We start from the raw sequence: 20,621 nt of genomic DNA, 5'->3' as shown, positions 1-20,621 counted from the left end.
AAAGCCCATAGCTCACTCTGCCTTTAATGGAAACCAGGAACAATGGCAAGTCAAACATTGGTAATTGATTTTTCGGGCACCTGCCTCCAAAAGCTATGTTGAGTGGTATCTCAGGAGAGACATTTTGTCTATCAGTAGAGGAGGAGGTGGAAAAGATAGGATTTGGAGGATTTCTACCTGTCAGACCTAAGTGTTTTCATACGTGTAGGAGCACCTTGTAAACCAGGAGCAGAGCTGTGAAAAATCAAAGGCTTCACTAGAGGCATTAGGAACCATCTAGATATTTCTTTCCTTTTTAAAGAATTATTTTCTTCTTTTCTTTTTTTCATCTTGATGATACCCATTAGGATTGCCCAGTGAAGAGCTGAAAAGCAGAAACCTCATCTGGTCCTGACTGTCTTGCTGCACCCCGTTCTGGGATGCTGAACATGTTTGGTCAGAACACATTGCTGGAGCCCTGTGCCTTTCACCCAGCACCTCCAGGCATTCAGCAGATCTAGGAAGATGCCAATGACAATTTCAGCAGTAGCATCACTTTCAAATTTCGTGTGCTGAGGTTTCAGCATTAAAGTGGGAGTTTCAGCATGGGGATTTTTCATGAACATATTGTGCGAACAAGGTGTTGTAATTGGTATATCTAATTTAAACACACTCAGCATAAAATTTTATATATATATATCTATCTATGTGAATGTGTGTGTGAAAATCAAGGAGCTTTTTAAAGCCTAGTTAGATTTACTTGCCTCCAGAGTATTTTTATTCTGAGGACAGTGCTTGAGGTAATTCCAAATGGGAAATAACTAGAAAATAGAGTAAAAATGAAAAATTACCTTTTCATTATATCTGATCTCATGTAAATGGATTTTTAACAAGTGGCAGGAAAGATAAGTGTTGAACACATTTTATTAACAAGTGAAAAGTACAATAATGATTCCAAACTGAATTTTAAGTACTACATAAAATGTATGAAATCCTTCTTGTCATCATAGAGGGAAGACAGTAGAAAGTTCACACAATTCGAGTTGGTCCTCCATTGCAGGCCATATGCAGAGCATTTAAAGTAGCACTATTTCAAAAGTAGTAAATATGTCAGAGAATATGTCCGTTTCTAGAAAACAAGCTGTCCTTTCAAGACTGGAAAATGTGGTCATCTGGAAAGCTGCTTGTGCCAGACTCTTTCCTTTTTTAATAACTAAGAAAGTTTTGAAAGTCTCCTGAAGGCTGTAGCTTCCACCTTTGTTTTTTTCCTACCTCTTACCTCACCTATCACCTTTTCTAAAAACAGTATCAATGGATCACAAATTCTGGCTTACATATTTGATGTCCAATGGTGAAATAAACACCTATGTATTAATTCAGAAGTTGCCAATCCCTAGTATATGCAATATGGTATTATTTGTCAAGAAAGCACATTAAATTCAAGACGTGTTCTCTTGGAGGAAGGTTTTATTGTATAGAAATAGGGACCTTTGAAAATTCTAGTCAAAGATCATATTCAAAGCACACACGTTTCAAGGAGGAGAGATGGGAGTCAGATTTGCTATGAATGTGTGAATAGCAGTAACAAAAATAGAAATGTAAGCTTCTGCTCCTTCATTTATATCACCAGGGAAGAAAATGCTTACCTAGCTTTTATATCACCAGGAGCTCATCTAATCTTTATTTTTTGTTTTATTTGGTTGATACGTAAGAAAAATGCAAGTGCTTCTTAGGGCACGTAGGTGATTCTAGATGCTCCATCCTCTGAATTAAGGGACAGACCTGTAGCTCTCTGGAAGGAAGGAGAGGGATTGTGCAGCAGTAGTCATTATTTTGATGGCAACTGGATCCTTGAAAACCCATCCTGTGTTTGCCTTTGGGTCCTTTGGTGTCACACAGGTCTGCATTGCCTTTTCTGAACTGTGTCTTAGGCCCGTAGGAGCTTGTGGATCTATGCACTTGTGTACACATTGTATGTGACCTTTGTATGCTTATAAAAAGTAGAGGCCTGGCCTGTGCATGAGATTTAATTCCTTGTTCAGTCATTAAAAAAAGCTAGCTGCTTAGATGGATGAATTCATTATATTTTTACTGAGATTTTTAGGCACCTGAGTGTAAGTCAGTCACTTACATTCCACTTAGAATTCAGAGAAATTCTCTTTATAGTTCCTCAAGAATGGATCAGGCACTCTTTTTAAAACATGACAGGAGATGAGGAAGCCTGCACGGTTTTCCTGCATAATATCCAACGAGTGGGAGCACTATTTCAGAATTAAGGGACAATTCTTACCCAGTCTACCTCTTTAAAGAAGCAATCCATCACCACAAGAACACAAAGAGAACCATCCCCATGTCTTGTGAAAGAGAATAACAGAATGCAGGAATCTAGCCCTGGCTAAAATTTCATCAGCAAACTTGTGTGGGAGAAAGGGCACCCAGTAAGACCAAACTATCTTTATTTTCATCTAGTCCAGCCAAGAAGGTTTCTGAAGTAATTTGGATCAGCCTCTGTGTCCTCCCAGTTACCACTCATATAGGTTTGCCTCTGCATGTCCTTTGGTTAAATTAACTTTCTGTGTGAATTTCTATACTGGAGAAATACTGTAAAACTGCAATGAATCTAAAATTCAGGCCACCTGTGTCATTAAATATACTGTCTCTGGTTCAGAACAAACAAGGCAAGGGGTAGCTAATTTGTGCAAAGACAAAGTCTTTCCTGTTTAAAGAAATATACTGGATTCTGGCCTCGGCTACAGCTATGAATTTTTTCTCAACTTCAGTTACATTTTCTCAGTATTGAGGATATTCGATTGTAGAAATTGGTCCACCATGTGGGTTGCAAATACACACTCAAATCTAAGTTATATTAATTATCTTCTCACAGAATCTAACAGCCCAGTAATGCTTTGAACAAAAGTACAACTTATCAAGAGATGGCAGATGCATATACACAACAGTGAAACTGAAGAGCATAATTATCTGTTGTCTTGCAGTTCTTAGCTATCACCAGATCATAGAATCGTAGAAAAGTCTGGGTTGGAAGGAACTTCTGGAGACCACATGGTCCAACCTGCTCTTGAAAGCAGGCTATTAGATGAGATTACCTAGAGTCCTATCAGGCCAATTCTTGAATATCTCCAGTGATAAAAATTCCACAGCTTCTCTGGGCAACTTATACCAATGATCGTCTTCATAGAGAAGAATTGCTTTGTTCTATCCAGACATACTTTTTCGTGAAGGAAGTGGTGCTCTTTGCCACCTGTCCTGTGACCAAGTCTTGTGAAGAGTGTGCCTCTATTTTCTCTAGAACTACATTATAGTAGTTCTATAGTAGAGAAGATCTTTATGGCCCCTCCACAGACCCTCTCCAGTTTTCCAATCCCAAACAAATCAATTACATGGAGGTCAGATCAAGTGTACAGCCTCATACATATTTAGTTGAATACCTTTAATGAAACAAATCCTCATGATCATGGTGTTTATAATAAAAGCACTGGAAACAAAAAAAGTACTGTGCACTGTGGTTGAGTTTTGCTTAGCTTGTCCTGTGAGTAAGACCAAGAATAATGCATTCATTATCACATTTGGTACTTATGTTAGGGTATTTTTAGGAAGATTTATCTGGTGTCTTAGCTGAATTGTATTCCATGTTGCAGATGAAGCATTTTTGTCCTAGCTACAGTGATCGTGAGCAGATCATCCTTTTTGTCTTTGTAGAGATCCTTTATGTGTTAGAAGATACAATTATATTAATCTGTGCCAGCAAAGTATCCCATTAGAAGAATGTCCATAGACACTGCAGCACACCTAAAAAGAATGTAACACAGGTTTGCATTGCCACAGCCCACAGAAACAACATGCAACCTGCTGCACAAACACCTGCATCATGATCTGTGACAAATATCATTCATCATCTACACCTAACTGCTTCCACCTCAAGCAGCACTCAGAAATTCATAGAGAACACATAGGTTGGCTTTGGAATCTGGAATTAGGTTCACATAGCATAGGCATGTTTCCTACCATGCACATGAAACTAAGTAGTAAGTCACAGTGGATATGCCTTATGTCCACACCAGTCCACACGGGTGGTCTGTCCTGTGTAATACCCTGGAGGATACATTGAGCAGCCTATACAAACCACATGGAATAAAGGTTTTGCATGTGTGGATCAACTTCCAGTCTTCCTATACTTAGGTATTAAGAGGGCCTAGGTCAAAGTTACATTGCTTTTGTTAAACTATGAGCAGGGACACACTGATTCTTTGCAGATTGAGTCTTTTATCCCTGTGACCTCACTGCTCTTCAGCATTTTATATACCTCTCGCTGTCTGTATCCTGATAGGAAGTCAAGGTGATGACTTCCTCGGTCAATCACAGCCTGGTTCCCTGAGTGCCTTCAGCTCTTTTTTAAGTAAATGGGGGCTGCCTGTGGTGAAGAACCTTTGAAAGTCTGTCCGCAATTATAATTTCCCAGATTGGCTCTATTTTTCTGCGAACCCAGCAGGACAGATGAAGTTGTGTGTCTTGGCTACATGTAGGTAAGAGCCATTTACAAAGCTAGCTCCAGGAATCTTCCTTCGTGCAGGGTCTGGAATAGGTAAGCAAACATTAAGAGTCTCTGAATTGTCCTGCAATGGTACTTCCTTTGCTTCCTGCGCAGAAGCATCCTTTCAGGTTGTAATGAATGTTACCCTGCGTCTTGAAGATGAACACATTGTACCTAGTCAATATTGAATGGTTATGTTTGTACAAGAGCAGAATTCATACATCTTGTGCTTTTGTTCACTTGAAAATATTTTAGTTGCTTATTGTTCATCAAATACACAATTCATAGCAAATAATGATGCCTAGTTTAAGTGAAGTCTCAAGCAGTTTCCTCTGATGAAATGGAACATGTAATGCATTTTTTATTATAATGGATATTCTTTTGTGACTCACTAACCTTTGTATGGAGACAAAAATATTTCTGCTACTTATCCCAAGAGAAAAATAATGAATATGAAAATGGTAAAGCTGCATTTGTATGTGAAAAAGCTATTAAAAGAATAGTTATGCATGTTAGCATTAGATCTATGTTTCATTTCCCTTATCTATTTTAAATTATCCATAAATGTACCTACCCCTGAACTGTTTTAAAATAAGGGTGGGGTCTATCTTACCTAAGATAAGCCATTTTATCTTCTCTAAACTAGAGCATCTTCTCTAAGCTAATAATTTAGCCTATCTATACCAAGAGAGCAAGCTGTCCATAACCAGATGGCTTTCTTTCCCTAAAGCTGGCTGGCTGGCACAGCCTGGCTTATACGTACAGCTAAATTATTTTCCCTTTCCAAAACTACCTACCACTTAAATAGGAAGTATCCATATTGCCTACAGGGAATGCCCCCAGCTGGGATAAGCCCCAAACTGTGCTCAGGCATGATCAGGGAGAGTGCTAGCCAGAGGCCAAAACTGTGCAAACGGCCTTGCTAACAAATGGGCAATCTTATTCCAGTTCTTAGGCTGTATTGGGTTTGTGTGGCAAGATGTTGGTAGTGGGGGGCTACAGGTGTGGCTTCTGTGAGAAGCTGCCAGAAGCTTCCCCTGTGTTCAACAGACCCAATCCCAGCCGGCTCCAGGTCGGACCCACCTCTGGCCAGGGCCGAGCCCATCAGCGACGGTGGTAGCGCCTCTGCGACAACAGATTTAAGAAGGGAAAAAAGTTGAGGCAGGCACAGAAACTGCAGCTGGAGAGAAGACGGAGAACATGTGATAGAAACAACTGTGCAGACACCAAGGTCAGTGAAGAAGAAGGGGAGGGGATGCTCCAGGCACCAGAGCAGAGATTCCTCTGTAGCCCGTGGTGAAGACCACGGTGAAGCAGGCTGTCCCCCTGCAGCCCATGGAGGTCCACAGTGGAGCACATATCCACCTGCAGCCACCCACGCTGGAGCAGGAGGATGCCCAAAGGAGGCTGTGACCCCATGGGAATCCCGTGCTGGAGCAGGCTTCTGGCAGGAGTTGTGACCCCACGGGGGACCCACACTGGAGCAGTCTGTGCCTGAAGGACTGCAGCCCATGGAAGGGACCCACGCTGGAGCAGTTCATGAAGAACTGCAGCCTGTGGGAAGGATCCACATTGGAGAAGTTTGTGGAGGACTGTCTCCTGTGGGAGGGACCCCATGCTGGAGCAGAGGAAGAGTGAGGAGTCCTCCCCCTGAGGAGGAAGGAGCGGCAGAGACAACGTGTGATGAACTGACTGCAACCCCCATTCTCCACCCCCCTGCGCTGCTGAGGGGGAGGAGGTAGAGAAAATTGGGAGTAAAGTTAAGCCCGGGAAGAAGGGAGGGGTGGGGGAAAGGTGTTTTTAAGATTTGGTTTTATTTCTCATTATCCTATTCTGATTTGATTGGTAATAAATTAAGCTAATTTCCTCAAGTTGAATCTGCTTTGCCCATGACGGTAATCGTGAATGATCTCTCCCTGTCCTCATTTTGACCCACGAGCTTTTCATTACATTTTTTTTCCCCTGTCCAGTTGAGGAGGGCAATGATAGAGTGGCTTTGGTGGACACCTGGTGTCAGGTCAACCCACCACATAGGCCCATACCCTGGTACATTATTAGTATGGGTGTAGCCTTATACTGTCTGTACATTCAGTGAAGGAGTTACCCTAAGGTGATATTCCATCGTGCTTGTCTTACTTATGTGTTAGTATGGGATGAGTCAATATCTGGAGATAACTTTTTCAGTTAAATATAGGAAATGCCTAGGTGATTATACGATGTACTTCACATTTAGACAACTATAATTAACTGAGATGAATACCATCATACATGCTATGGCCTAGATTCATCCTGCCTAACACTGGGAATCACACATCTGATTTAAAGAACATACTGGATTCAACATAGTCAATGGAAAAAGATAAGCATGTCTGAAGGGTATAGCCAGGCCGAGATCTGAACTGACCTCTACAAGTGCCTCTTCCTCACTTGTAGCTATAGAGACTAAGAAAACCATAACTTAATTACCTCAGGTAGGTGCCTGAGGTTGAATCTGGTCTGGTAAGCACATTCCTGGGGCCCTGATTATGGACACTGACTGCGCAGAATCTCAGATCTCATGTTTTTTAAAATGGTGTAATTCTTGCCACTGCAGAGGGGAAAAAGATTTGGAAATATGGCTAAAGTGTAATCGATGTAGCAATGTTTGCCTGAGTCTGTAGACAGTATGAAGTAATAGCTCTGAAAAATTCATCTTATTTATCTCAGTTAATCAAAGGGAAACTCTCTGACACACTGGATTCCTGTCCTCTATTAAATAAATGGACTAAATCTTAGCCAAATTTTGCTAGAGGAGTTTTGTACCATTTGAATTGCAATCATATCTTGTCAGCAGCATTTGTTCCTGAAGAACTGATAGGAGCTACAATTACTGGAAGGAAGTTATTAAAAAACCTACATTTGTGAAACCTTACTCAATAGCTTATTAATTTGGAAGACTTCATGCAAAATTGACGAAAAAGTTATTTAAATGAACAATTGGGAAATAGCAGTCACAGCACCAAATTGTACTACACACAGCATATAAACCCTGTGACACAGAAAAATTGTTTATAAAAAACCCAGATCTTGTGCATATGAGAATTATATGTGTAATCTTGTTCCTCCATCTGCCAGGAACTTTTTCAGTTTATTTTACCCTTATATTATGAACAGTGCTGTCTCTACTGTGAATGCCAGCATCACTGTAATCATATTTTTTGGTACATTTCACTGAAAATCCCCAAGGCAGTGCAGAATGTGGTTAAAATCAATTTAGGTTCTGTTTTACAGTCCCTATGTGGGAGAATTTTTTATTGCTTGCAATGTCCCCATTTGTTTAGGTGAGCCCGAAGGGCAAAATTCACAACTGGTACATCTAGGCAGTTAACTAAAAGAGGACAAGAGAGCAAGTTCAAGCATTAACCCCTTGTCTGTGCACGCCATTTAACTCTTCTCTCACTGCTGGCTCTCTCCTGTAGCTCCGGCTACTTTCTCCCAGACAATGCTTTGGTGTAGTTCAGGGAATATTTTGATTGAGGGACTGCTCTCAAAGAAAGCACCGACAAGGCCTCACCAGGTTGGACTCTAAGCCACACAGCCCTGTCATGCTGTCCCAACTTCAGCCAAACTCATAAGCTCTTCTCCCTCTCAAAGTAGGCAATACACAACCCAAATGTCATCCTACAGAAGTGCTGCTCAGGAGAATTGCACATCAAAGCTCTTAACGTTGTTTCAGGTGCCTTGAAGAATTGCAAAACCTGTAGAAAAATAACTGTTGTAATTATGTCTCAGGGCCACTACACAGGGCCTAGAGGAACCAAGAGCCAAATATTATGAACTATGGTTGAAGTCAGCAGGTACCATCTGACCTTAGGCAAGGGGTTCAGCCCTTGGCAGTCTTTTATGTAACACTATAGACATAAGATCTACACATCGTAGATACTGCTTTTTAACACTGCAAGTGTTACTTTTACCCAAATTCAATTTGTCAGGTTTTTTTTACCTTAATTTCCAGATTGGTTTTTACCTTCCTTTTTCCATGGTGCAGTTTGCTCAAACAAAATTGAGCATTTTCTTCATTGTTAATGGAATTGCAGGTGCAAATAATAGTAACTGAACAGCTGATTTGTGTTGCACTTTAAATCAAATGCAGGTACAAAAATGTTGATACGAATTGATGCCAAAGCTGAGTGTGGGCAGTGAAAGCTTACCCATATGCATATCTTCTTTTAGTATAGCTCATTCATTTCCAAAAATTTACCATGTCTATATGATTTCAGAATAATAAGAGAAAGGAAAAGAGTGGCTCATTTAATCTGCCTTCCTTATTTTGTGTTGTTTAATTTACATGTCATTTAATGCTAATTACTTGTATTTCATTCAGAGCTCCTTTTGACAAGCCACAGGTGATGGTAAATCTGAGAATCTGGATAAGGAAAAAATTCTGGAAAACTGTTGTATGGGTGCTAGTATCAGTTTGTAATGTCTTTCATCTCCATGCACTTTCATGGTCAAAGTATTTGGTGTTGAAGCACATAGCATATCCTGTGAAGAGTGTAACACAGATACTGTATAGTCACTTTATTTTTCAGTTACAGCCGCAAAGGAGATTTGCAGTGAAAAATGTTGATATATAGCAGTGCACTATAATGTACCAAACAAAATTAATTTAAAACTATCCTGTAGTGAGACCCCCTGAACTTTCTCAAATGGTTTGAACTTTTCAGTCACCATGAAATTATTCTGGGCAGCTGGCCAATTTCTAAATAAAGTGTGTGTACATCAGTAGCAAAGCTTTTAATTTTGAACATGATTGATCTCAGCCTGTCTGTTATGAAAACTGTCCACTAAAATGAAAGAGTTAGAGCATTGCAGTAGATTTTTCATCATCATTTAATTTCATTGAAATGCGTGCAGAGCGTTTAAGTGAATTTTGCATACACTTGCCTCACAGACCGTATGAAAACTGCATCTTTCACTCTTTACATTTTGCACATCACTGGCTCTTCTTCCACGATCAGAATTAAATGAATAGAGAACAAAACAAAAAGTTAGGAAGGGTAGGTCTTATCCCTTTGGCTATGGTTAAGTCTGTTTCTCATTTGGCGTGTTCTCACCAGAGTGTCAGTGTCTTAGAAACTCAGTCATAATGACTGTGTTAAATTTGAGCTTTCGCTTTGCTTTGCCAAGAACATGAATTTCAAGGATGTTTCTGTCTCTAAATGCAAATTGGTGATATTAAGAGATACTCACCTTAGTTAGCCCTTTGAACTGTTCAAGTGATCTTGTTCGTATTACCAGACCCCGGAGCACTTCCATGTTCCAGGCTGTCGGCTCCCACCTGAGTCCATAATGAGACCTCTGCACGTGCAGACACTTCTCGCATCCTGCGTCCGCAGAGGAGGATGTGGGCTGGAGGGCACTGCCCTGCATTCACCTGAAGATCTGGAGTGCACTGTGGCACGTCTGTGCTGGTGAACATAGGCAGAGACTGTGGGAACGCAGCTCTCCTCATCGGATCCTGCTGCTTGGTTTAATGCTTTTTCAGCAACTCCGGTCACTGCTATTAAAGAAGTTGCAGCATGCACTTTAAAAGAACTCACTGCTTTCACCCAGACCACACTTGCAGTGATTAGTAGCTGAGTGACTACAGTACTACAATGTTTTAAGATAAAAAAATTAAGAACCGCCATTTATTGCCTTACTCTCCTCTTCAGGTTCTACATAACACTGTGTATGCTGTGTGGCTCAAGTACTGTAATATAGCGGGGCGGGGGGTTAATTTTTAAACATCAACACTTCCATTTCTGAAACACAGATGAGAAAGCTTTAGTAGCTGGCAGAGGTGGGATGGTTTGTGAACAGCCTCGTGGTGTGGCTCTGTTGGCCTGATGGGACCGGTGTGGTTACGTGGGAGATGCCACCTTCCTGCCGGGAAGGCTGCTCTCTCCAGCGGGGCAGTGATTGCTTTTCTGACCATCCCAGCACAATTGTCTGACCACAGCCAGGGTCCATCTGAGTTAGAAAGATAACTCTGCCCCTTTTTCTCACTAATCACCTGCTCTCTCTTTTATTGCCCCTGCCTCTCGCCCAGTCTTCCACATTCACCACCACCCATGCTACTGTGCGTATTTAGGACAACCACTTACAGGTTCTCTTCAGTTTTAAGGGCCCAGATCTTAATTACGCTAAAGCTGGTTTTAGCAATCACCTTTTTGTAAGGAAGCCTTGAAGTCACAAATAAATTTACAGCTGAAGCTGCATTAAGTAGTACGGATGAGATCATACTATGTAACACCTGGGCTGCGCCATGGGAGAGAGTCAGTACAATGAAGCAGTTGCTGCTGCCGCCGCATTTACAGTGTGTGCAGTTCAGAGGGGTTTGCTTCAGAAGAGATTCAGTCTCACACTGGACTACGTGCCCCATCACACATGGGGTTTGAAGCCGCCAACCTGAAGACCGGTCATTAATTGTGATCCTTAAGTCAGTCTCGGTGCCTGGAGTGCATTTGTGTGTAACCAAGGTGGAGCTTGTGGGTTTGTTTCTGCTAAGAAGAATCTGTTTTGCTTACCAACGCAGCTTGTAAACTAAACCAGCGAACAGCAAGTGCTGAGGATTGGGGGATTGACTTCAAACTGCTCCGAACCAAATGGATACATGGCCATAATGCCTTTCTGGGAAATTATGCTCTCTTCACTGAGTCTGCCTTTCTCACAGCTGTCTTTTGTATTGATCTAAGACAATTATGTCAACAGATCAGGGAGAGCTTGGATTTCAGGGACTTGATCTGAACGTATTATTCAAGCTACCATTGGAGTCCAAAATTAAGATTTCCTCTCTGCCACTCCTCACCATTTATGTACTATTTGGATAAGTTCTTCTGATCTAGGTTCAGAGCAGGCAGTTGTACTGTATGTATTGTGCCATTAAATCTGCCCCTATAAACTCAAGCACCATGGAAATAGTGGAAGTAGGCATAAATTCCTTCTATGGCTTTACAGCCATAAATGTTTTTTACCTTTCTAGCAGCCACAAGAGAATTTAGCCAGGCCAGGCTGACAAAATGTTGGTGAACTGTTCCCAGTAGGCTCTTTGGGGCTGGAGATCGAGGCCCATGCAGAATAAATCGGGCCAGTGTGCATTTCCTTGCCAATAGTAATAATAATAAATAAAAAATAAAAATCATAGAGAAAATGTTCTGATATTTTCGGTTTAGCTGTTACTTGAAACACTCTGCACCATCATTGCCACATTTCAACATAGTCCTGTGCCTTTAAAAATATGCGTGTTTGTTATGCATTAAAGAAAGTTGAAATGTAAAGGTTTTAAACAGAAATACAAAATAGGATGTATGTCATGTGGAGCAACAATTACACCCTAAGTCCATAGAGAACTCAGGGAAGCTAAATGCCTTACACTCCCCAGTATGTAATATTATCACAGCATGAGTAATTGGAGATATTCTATAGATCTGCTTTGACTTTAGGTTATTCTAAAGCCTATCTTCAATCATTCTTCTGTTTAGACAGGGGATATTGCTGTCCCCTTGCTTACCCTTTGAACTATACAGTTTCCTGCTTCCAAGGTCTCCCTGATCTGTTCTGCACCGAGACCTCAGACAACATTGTAATCTATCATATGCTCTCTATTCTGTATACACTGATCTCTGTGAGCAGGAGTTCATAGCTGTAAGAGACATTGTCCATGCCAAAATCTGCACCTTTATGCGATGATTTCTTATTAAAAAGCAAACGGCAGAAACTGGAAATCTTTTTTTCTCTAAAAATTACCCCTTCCCAAAGCTTTTCAACAGTACAAGGTTGCAGAAAAGCCCTGTTAGATTATCCAATTCATTTGCTTGTCAGTGAGCAGTTTCCTTCTGCAGTACTCTGGTGTTTCAAGGGTTCTGTCTAGTCCGAATTTGAAATGATGAGGCACTTCTCTCCAGAGACTTCTCTGAACACTCAGAGATTTCCCTGTAAGGATAGTAATCTTTATGCTCATCCTAGAAATTCCCTTTCTTAATTTTACCCTCTCATTCCTATATTTGGGGTACTCTTATATTCTTGAAATAATTTGTTTTCAAGTGTTTCTTGCATAAATTTACATTGTCTCCCTTCCCCTTACTTTATTATCAGTTATGGTAGGTGTAGTGTAAATATTGGGCCCCTTTAGTCTTTCTCTCCTTTTTTCTCCCTTGCCCCACTTGGTTTATGTAGCTCTACCCTGGTTTTCATGGCTCTCTTCTACACTATTTTGGCTTGTCAGTGTGAGACTGGTAAAATGGTATTTAGAAATTAATGCATACCCATGTATGGTCTCTTCAAAGCAGCACAGAGAGGAGCTGTGGACTTCTGTACCATTTATATTACATTCTGTACCTATATAATGCCTAACCAACAGAGATTGGTTGTGAGCATAGCCTTTGGCTGGTAATGTAACTGGTGCCCAAATTGGCCTTTTGATGCTGTATTGAAGTACAAGTTCTTGTTTAGTTTCTGCTCTTATACTTGCTCTAGAATTTTTTCGGTCTGTTATTTCCTGCCCCTATTTCGAAATCTGTCCTTTTCCTTGTCCAGCGTGGTATTTGCAACCTTCACATTTTAATATCAAGTGAATTTCATTAATGTCATCATTTCTTCCTTTTAAGGATCATTAATAAAGCAATTAAATAGGACTGGACATAATACAGATTTATGCAATATTCCCCTTCTATTCTGACTCAGTGCTTTACCATTAATCAGTAGTCTTTGTTTGTAGCTCTTCAAACAGTTTTCAGTCCACATGACAACTTATATCCAACCAAATATGAAATGATCATCAGTTTAAGCTGTCCTGTGGCTGGAAGTGGTGATGTTGCTGATAGCATGACAGTGTAGCAAAGTAGTTGTTCTTCTATAGCATGGTGTGGGAGCGTGCAGTGGGAGGCAGTGCAAATGAGAGTTGAAACTCCATTCAACTTCCTGGGCAATTGCCCCTGGTAAAAATCTATAGCTGATGTCTATCAGCAGTATTCCCCGCAGGTGCTGCTGATGAAAATCCGTTTTAAAATGTAAGCTTCTAAGCCTGTGCTCACAAGCAGGTGGGAAAAGGAGAATTGAAATAATCTCCATTAGATGCATGCTTATTGAAATAGTATGCAGTACACGTACCATTTAAAATAAATGTAAAAATGAATTTCACTGATTTTTTTTTGGCTTGGTATTTTGTTGCACAAACTACAGAATGACACAACTGAATTGCTACATAAGGTAATCAGAATTCAGGAATCATATCTCCATATCATATCTTTTTTATCTTATATCATTAGATTTAGCCATCGTCTGTCCACATAGATGTATCTGCCTTTTCTGTACTTAGATGTGTGATATTCCATGGAATAACTGTTTATGGATACTTATAAATGCAATATTCATTATGTGATTTGCTGCAGCTCAGTATCAGAATTGCTGATGTAGATGGATTCTTTTAAGTCCTTTGTTATGACTTATAATGCTCATCTAAATGTAATTTTCATGTTATTTTCATGTTCTGAGAGCTGGATTCCCTTAAAATTGCTCCCTTTTAAAATGCTATGTTCTATTTGATTATTGAAGAGCTGTCAGCATATACAGAAAGATGTGCTTAATAAGAAAAGATCATGGGTGTTTATTTGCTTGATAAAGTGTTAGAGATCTGTGAAGAAAACATAGAAATAAGCATATTGAATAGGACACTAATATGCTTCGTATTTTAAAATTAAAATTATTAGCAATCCTCCCATTTTATGACTTTCAATTAAAGGCATGGTATTAGTATTTGTCAGCTTCTAGCACAAGCAGACCAATAAACTCTTGAGTATCAAATTTACCCTCTGTAGTTCTTTGCTGCCATCTTCTGTTTCTTCAAATGATTGCCTTTATTGTTTGGATTCTGAAAAACAAGGCTGGGATATTACAGAGCAAAATTTCCCTTTCTGTCATTTTTTTCATTTCCTTGTTTTCAGCTAAAGCAAAGTGAAGCAAATGCAGATACAAAGGAGAAGCTTCCATTACGTCTACGCATCTTTGAAAAATTTCCAAACAGGCCACAAATGGTGAAAATCTCCAAGCTGCCTTCAGATTTCACAGTTCCAAAAATAAGGTATTGAAATATTTCCTTTGCTAGTACACTGTAAACTTGTCTGGTGCCATGTAGCACCCCAAATATTTAACTGTTTTGCTTGTGGATTAGGCAGATAGTTCAGAAAAATCAGAAATTAAACGGAATTAACATTGGCATCGGAAGGATGTGACATTTCAGTTTTACTGCATTTTTACTTTTGAAAAAAAAAAATAATAATCCTAGCACTCCTTATAACATATTCATGAAAGCAACTAGGTTGGCTGGAACCAACAAAAGTGCAATATGATTGAAAAGTGTGTTGTTGTTTCTCCACTCCCGTTTGTATTTTAGATTCTTGGCTGACATAGACAACTAGCAGTCTAATCAATTCTCATGTAGCTTTTTAAAGATAAGGTCAACTGGCATCTAATGATTATTAGAGGGGATGACACAGGCCATGCAATACTGGTTACTCTGTGACAACCTTGTCCCCTCTTTGTATTTGCATTGTTACCACTTTCCTGTAAAACTCACCTTAACAACGGATCGGACCCTCAGCTGTCTACTAGATCATCAGTTACAGTACAATTACCCTTGGCATAGCTCCAAAAAAAACTTACAGAGATTCAAGGGCTGCTCTAGCACGTGTGTGCTGCTAAGACTGCTGAAATAGCACAGGCTAACCAAACAGGTCCCCTGGCTGTGCCCATTCCAGTATCCCCACCGAGCACATGCTGGGAGAGAGGATGGTGTGAAAGATGGCAGCGTGGGTCTCCTGAGGTTACATTTCTTTTGATTAAACTCACAAGGAAGCTAAGGCAACTGGTTTGACCTGTTTGTATCATCTTAGCTGAATGAAAGGAATAATGCTGGTCAGAAGGGTCAGGAAAAACAACCTTCCAAACCTCAAGGAAGCAGTCATAGGTGTTTTGCTTTTAGTATCAAAATACTGTTTGGTTATATATTGAGGGCATTATTCTCCTACTCTTAGTCTTTTTTGGTATTTCTTTCTAGCTGTGTTTTTCACAGCATACTCTAGACTAATACGTGGTGATGCTAACTACTGAAACAGACCTCAAACTATCACTAGCAAATCGTATCTTTAAATCTGAAGCTATCGTACTATGTAGAACTCTCTCTCCAGATAAAAATTAGTTTTAACATAGTCAATTTACACTGAAAATAGGGCAACTCTACTAAACTTAAAATACAGCAAGATAAATGTACATTTGCTGTAAACAGAAATGCTTCTACATTTTAAACATGGCATATGTGAGGCACAGAATTGCTGAAGCGCCTTAATACTGGCATTCAAAGCAGTTACATGAACAGATGTTGTTTGAAATCTTCGGGAAAGAATTTCTTGCGGAGAGTATGTTTCCTTTGGATTATATCAGTGTTTGATTTACATTGAAGTAACAACTCGCTGTTTAATGAGCTCAAAAGAGCTGAAAACTGCAAAAAGGCACTTCAAATATTTAGCACTTTAACTGGTAAATAAGTAATAAATAAATAAATAAATCTTAAAAGGAATAAAATTATTTTCTTTGACAGTACATGCAGGCCACCCACCTCTCAGTTCAGTTATGGATTTCTTTAATAAGTGAATTTCAGTTTTATCAGTTGTTTCGTCACTCTGTCCATTTATACAACTATAGCCCAGTGCAACTTTTTCTTGGAGTTTATCCATCTTAGCACTAATGGGTTGTGATTTGTCATAAAGAAAACAAAATATTAACTCTTCCTGGGGTTTTAATCCATCAATATCTTCTATTTGTTCACAAGGGAAAGTTTTATGAAGCAGTTTATTGATCGCCAGCAACAAGACACCAGCTGTTTGCTGCGAAGACTTCCTTCAGCATCTTCTTCCTCATGTGACCACTCTAAAAGATCAGCAATTGAAGAAAACAAATACATTGATCAAAAGGTAAATGAAGAGTATAGGGCAGTATATGTCTTTCCTTGAGTACTGTGAGGAAAGACCTCAGATTATTCAGTTTGTCACACTACCTAAAAGTGAACATAAGCCAGGGTGACTGAACACAGGCTAACGGGCTGTGTTTAATTTAGCCTAAAACAGACATCACAGCAAATCCTCATTTGGTTTAAATTTTCCTGTCTCCTTTGACTTCAAAATTGAGGATTTGGTACATAATTTTGTTCAATGCATCCGTCTTACAAAGCTATTTTTTTAAGTAGTCTTGCTTTTAATCACTGAGAAGCTAGTGGAAAATTAAAGTTTGTGAATATTGCATTGGATTTTTGAGTGCCCTGATACTGTTACAACGTTGAGAACACACTTCACTGAAGCAAGGTCTCTGTGTAATCACTGGAGATGAGTAAAAACTTAAGAATTATTCTAATTATTTAGAGGACAACCTCTCTGTAGGCCTGGGAATCACTAGAAAACAGATGCTGAACACATATATTTGATACCCGTTGTGCTAAATGCTGCTAGTCTCCCAGACAGACTGGCATGGACAGTTGGATTTGAAATATATCAAGACTGCTTGGAGTGATGATGATGATGATGACGACGATGACACAACATAAGTAAATGTGTGTGACTTCTGGCACCTTGCAAAAATACAGGGGAAGAAAAAAATCTTCATGTGCATCATGGAAGATACTGGTTTCCCAGATTTCTCATGGCATCTACACTGATACCACTTCTTCATCACTTGTAATATCGTGTAACTTATTTGTGACATTCTAACAGACAAAAGAAAAGTCCTTTCAGTATTCATAACAGGGTGCTCAAATCCTGTTTGAATATTAACGTCAGGGGTTTGTAAATACATTTTAAGTTACAGAATCACAGACAAGGAGAAGAATGAGGGTACATATTGTAGTTACTCGGTATAACTCTGTCTTTCCTAGCATGTGGTTTGCAACTGTAACTCAGGACAGCATTCATACAGGCAGGAAGCACAGTTGGGGAAAACAATACTCTTCTGATAATGAATGAAAAGAGACAATTTGCAAACTACTGTTTATTTCCATCCCTGTTTCAGTGGAGGAACCCATTCCTGTGGCCGATGTATTCTATGACATCAGTAAGCCAAAGCTGAACAGCATGGGCTGAGAGGGAGGTCTGTGGTAAAATATTATTTATCAGACAAGGAAGGCCGTAGGAATCAAGACTAAATGGACATCATTTACTCTAACAAGCACAGCAGAAAAATTGGATAAGTTATTAAATGACAAGCCTAGGGGTCAGCAGAACTATACCAAATATCACTAATGATGGATCTCAAACACTGTGTCAGGGAAATCAGAGTACATTTCTACCATGTAATGAAGAGATGAACAGAGACCTTAAACTTGTCTCAGCCACGCAGATAAGTCCACAGTATGCAATGCAGAACTGTGCAATGATTCAGTAGATCTGTTTACATGAATATAGTTAGGTATATTAGATTGCAATCTTAATTCCTTCTGCCTGCTGTTCACAAAAGTGAATCGTTACTGTGTTTGAACATAGATGACTACATGCCACAGTTTATTCAATGAGATCTTGCAATATGAAAACAGAATGCTGCATTCTTTTCAAATTTTCACTTCCCTCCAAGAGCAAATATGCATGATCTGACTTTCATTTTTGAATTGAAATAAGTGTTTGCAAATCGGTTTTGCACTATTCAACCTGCTTTAAGCACATACTTTTGGATTCCTGTGCCTTAAAGGCAGAATCAATGATGAGTAATATTTCTGATAAATGTAGCTTAAAACAAGGTATTTACACATTCCTATTAAGAGGGAGAAAGCACTAGGAAGGATTTTGTGAAAGTAATTACTCTGGCTTTCTATAGTTACAGTTGCCAAGGCAACCTCACTTTTGTATGAGCAAATCTTCTTAAAAATATCTTATCCTTAAAACAAGCTTGGAATGACTGGTTGCACTTAAATATAAACCTTACATGCATACTTCACTTTCCTTTGTCAAAAAAGAAACCTGACCAAATATTTTACTAATCCCAGTGCCTAGTAGGATGCATTCCCGCTGCTCCTGATAGCAGTGCAATGGCTTCAGAAACTTTTCACATCTTTTTTGCATTGTAGTTTATGAAAAAAATAGGGTGGAATCAAAAGGTGAGATTCTGCTGGCAGATTTGACTCTGTCCTTCCTTTGTGGTGCCTGAACTATGGCTAGTTCCTCCAGTTTCTCCTGGACTTATATCAGTATTTCTGCGTTCCACACCTGCTGAAGTGATAGGAAGTACTTAATACATACATTCCCTTATTTCCACTTCAGCAGCATTCTTTTTTTTCTTTCTCTAAAAATCTGCCATTATATATATATGGTGTTGGTTTTGTGTTCAAAATCAATCTGACCCATAATTTGTGATGATCGATAAAGCAAATTGGGGTTTGTTCTCTTATATAATGGGTTGAGTAAGTCTTTTCAGTGTTATAATTCCCCACTTCCTTGAAAAGATGTTTTAAGTTGTAAAAGAGGAGTAGGTTTTCATTGCATTCTTTTTTTTTTAAGGTATTTGACCTTCTCAAAATAATGGAAAAAATTATTTATTCATATATATTACCATAACCATGACAACAATTGGTTTGAAATCATTTTCATCTATGCCAAATCAAAAGAACAGCTTTGAAGAACAGATTTCTCTGCTATACTCCTTTTTTCTAGTCAAGTCAGTGAGTTCCAGAAGATTTTGTAACTCTTCCAAATTTCTGAACTATTATCAAAGTAATAAACTGACCAAACACCAATAGATAAGATTACTTTTAGATACCTAAATGTATCTAAAATGCCCTTTACTTTTTATAAGTCCCCTAAGAGTTCTCTCTCAATGCATGGGGTCTGAGTGTGTGTGTGGAAACAGACTGTGCTGTGTTGATTCTTCTACGTCCGATGCCAGCAACACCTGGGCTATCTCAGTTACGGGTGCTTGATAGGCAGCTTAGCTTGATGCTTTGATTGAGTTGTTTATGATTATCTGTAACTTTGTAAAACTGGGTTTCTCTGGCGTTCTCTGAACTTAACACTGCTGGAAATGTAGGATGGTCATTTTTTGCTCTCTGCTAGAGGTCCTGCTGAGCAAATTTTCTTAAACCCATTGATCTTGCCATAGACCTCCTCCACTGTGTGCTGAGCTAGTCTATCCTGATGTGGTTTGCAGGCCATAAGATGAAGAGCTCTGAGTCTAATTAGAGAAACCAGGACTGTCCCGGTTGGTGAGGATACCCCTGTTGTAGTAGAAAGTACCATGAAGACACTTTCTGGTGAAAGAAGGAAGATTGCTCAGAAAAAGGGCAAGTATAAGGAGACAGTGCCATTATAATATTAATGGAAAAGGTATCTGAGGAAAGGGTTAAAAAATGAAAAGGGAAAGTTATGGTATTAAATGAACATAGTAGATATGGGAGAAAGTGAGTTTTAGAGACAGAGAAGGAAGTGTTCTTCTATACTTCCACATTTGTATGAAAATTATTCACAGTGTGCTGGGAATTTCCTTAGCTAACCAATATTTCAGTAAATTCTTGGACAGGAGAACTGGATGAAATATGGAAACATAATTTTTGTGAGAGTGGGTGGATGAGAAGAAAGGAAGTTGGCAGAAAATAAGGACATCTCACTGTGGTGTCTCTCACAAGAGCCTGAGGGGTAGTCACAGCAGGTTTCAGGGGACAAAGAACTAAACAAGCTGTAAGATTTACAACAAATCAGGTGTCCGGTAAAACACAGCTGAGTTGGCTGTAGAGCATTGGCCTTGGCTCCTTAACTTCAAAACTAGAATCAGAGGAGCACAGAAACACCTCTTAACAAGACCTGCAGAAAATTGTTGTGAGGAGGACGCTCCTGAACTGGTAACTTACCTTTGGCCCCACAAAACAGCACATTGCTGTTAAATTAGAGTTCAAAACTGACAGGCTCATGAAATGAACTTTGAAAATGCCTGTGGCTCAATATGTAGACACCCATGTGCACCTTTACAGCAGTGGCACAGCAGGAGTGAATTACAAAACAAAGTGAAAGAGCATTTAATATATCCATGTATTTTATAGTTCAGA

The 20,621-nt window shown here is 39.5% G+C and overlaps 1 protein-coding gene across 1 annotated transcript in view; it reads left to right on the top strand.

Annotated features, from left to right (window-relative positions):
• NALCN (sodium leak channel, non-selective) overlaps nt 1-20,621 on the top strand; it is a 229,905-nt gene that overhangs the window by 153,768 nt on the left and 55,516 nt on the right. Inside the window, exons 15-16 of the mRNA XM_010578299.1 lie at nt 14,494-14,630; nt 16,377-16,518. Coding sequence (XP_010576601.1) covers nt 14,494-14,630; nt 16,377-16,518 — 279 coding nt within the window. The remainder of the gene's footprint in view (nt 1-14,493; nt 14,631-16,376; nt 16,519-20,621) is intronic.

Source organism: Haliaeetus leucocephalus, unplaced genomic scaffold, assembly GCF_000737465.1.
Source record: "Haliaeetus leucocephalus isolate CR32 unplaced genomic scaffold, Haliaeetus_leucocephalus-4.0 Scaffold626, whole genome shotgun sequence".
Classification (NCBI taxonomy): Eukaryota; Metazoa; Chordata; class Aves; order Accipitriformes; family Accipitridae; genus Haliaeetus; species Haliaeetus leucocephalus.
The sequence above is the reverse complement of the archived record's forward strand: the minus strand, read 5'-3'. Positions and strand labels throughout refer to the sequence as shown.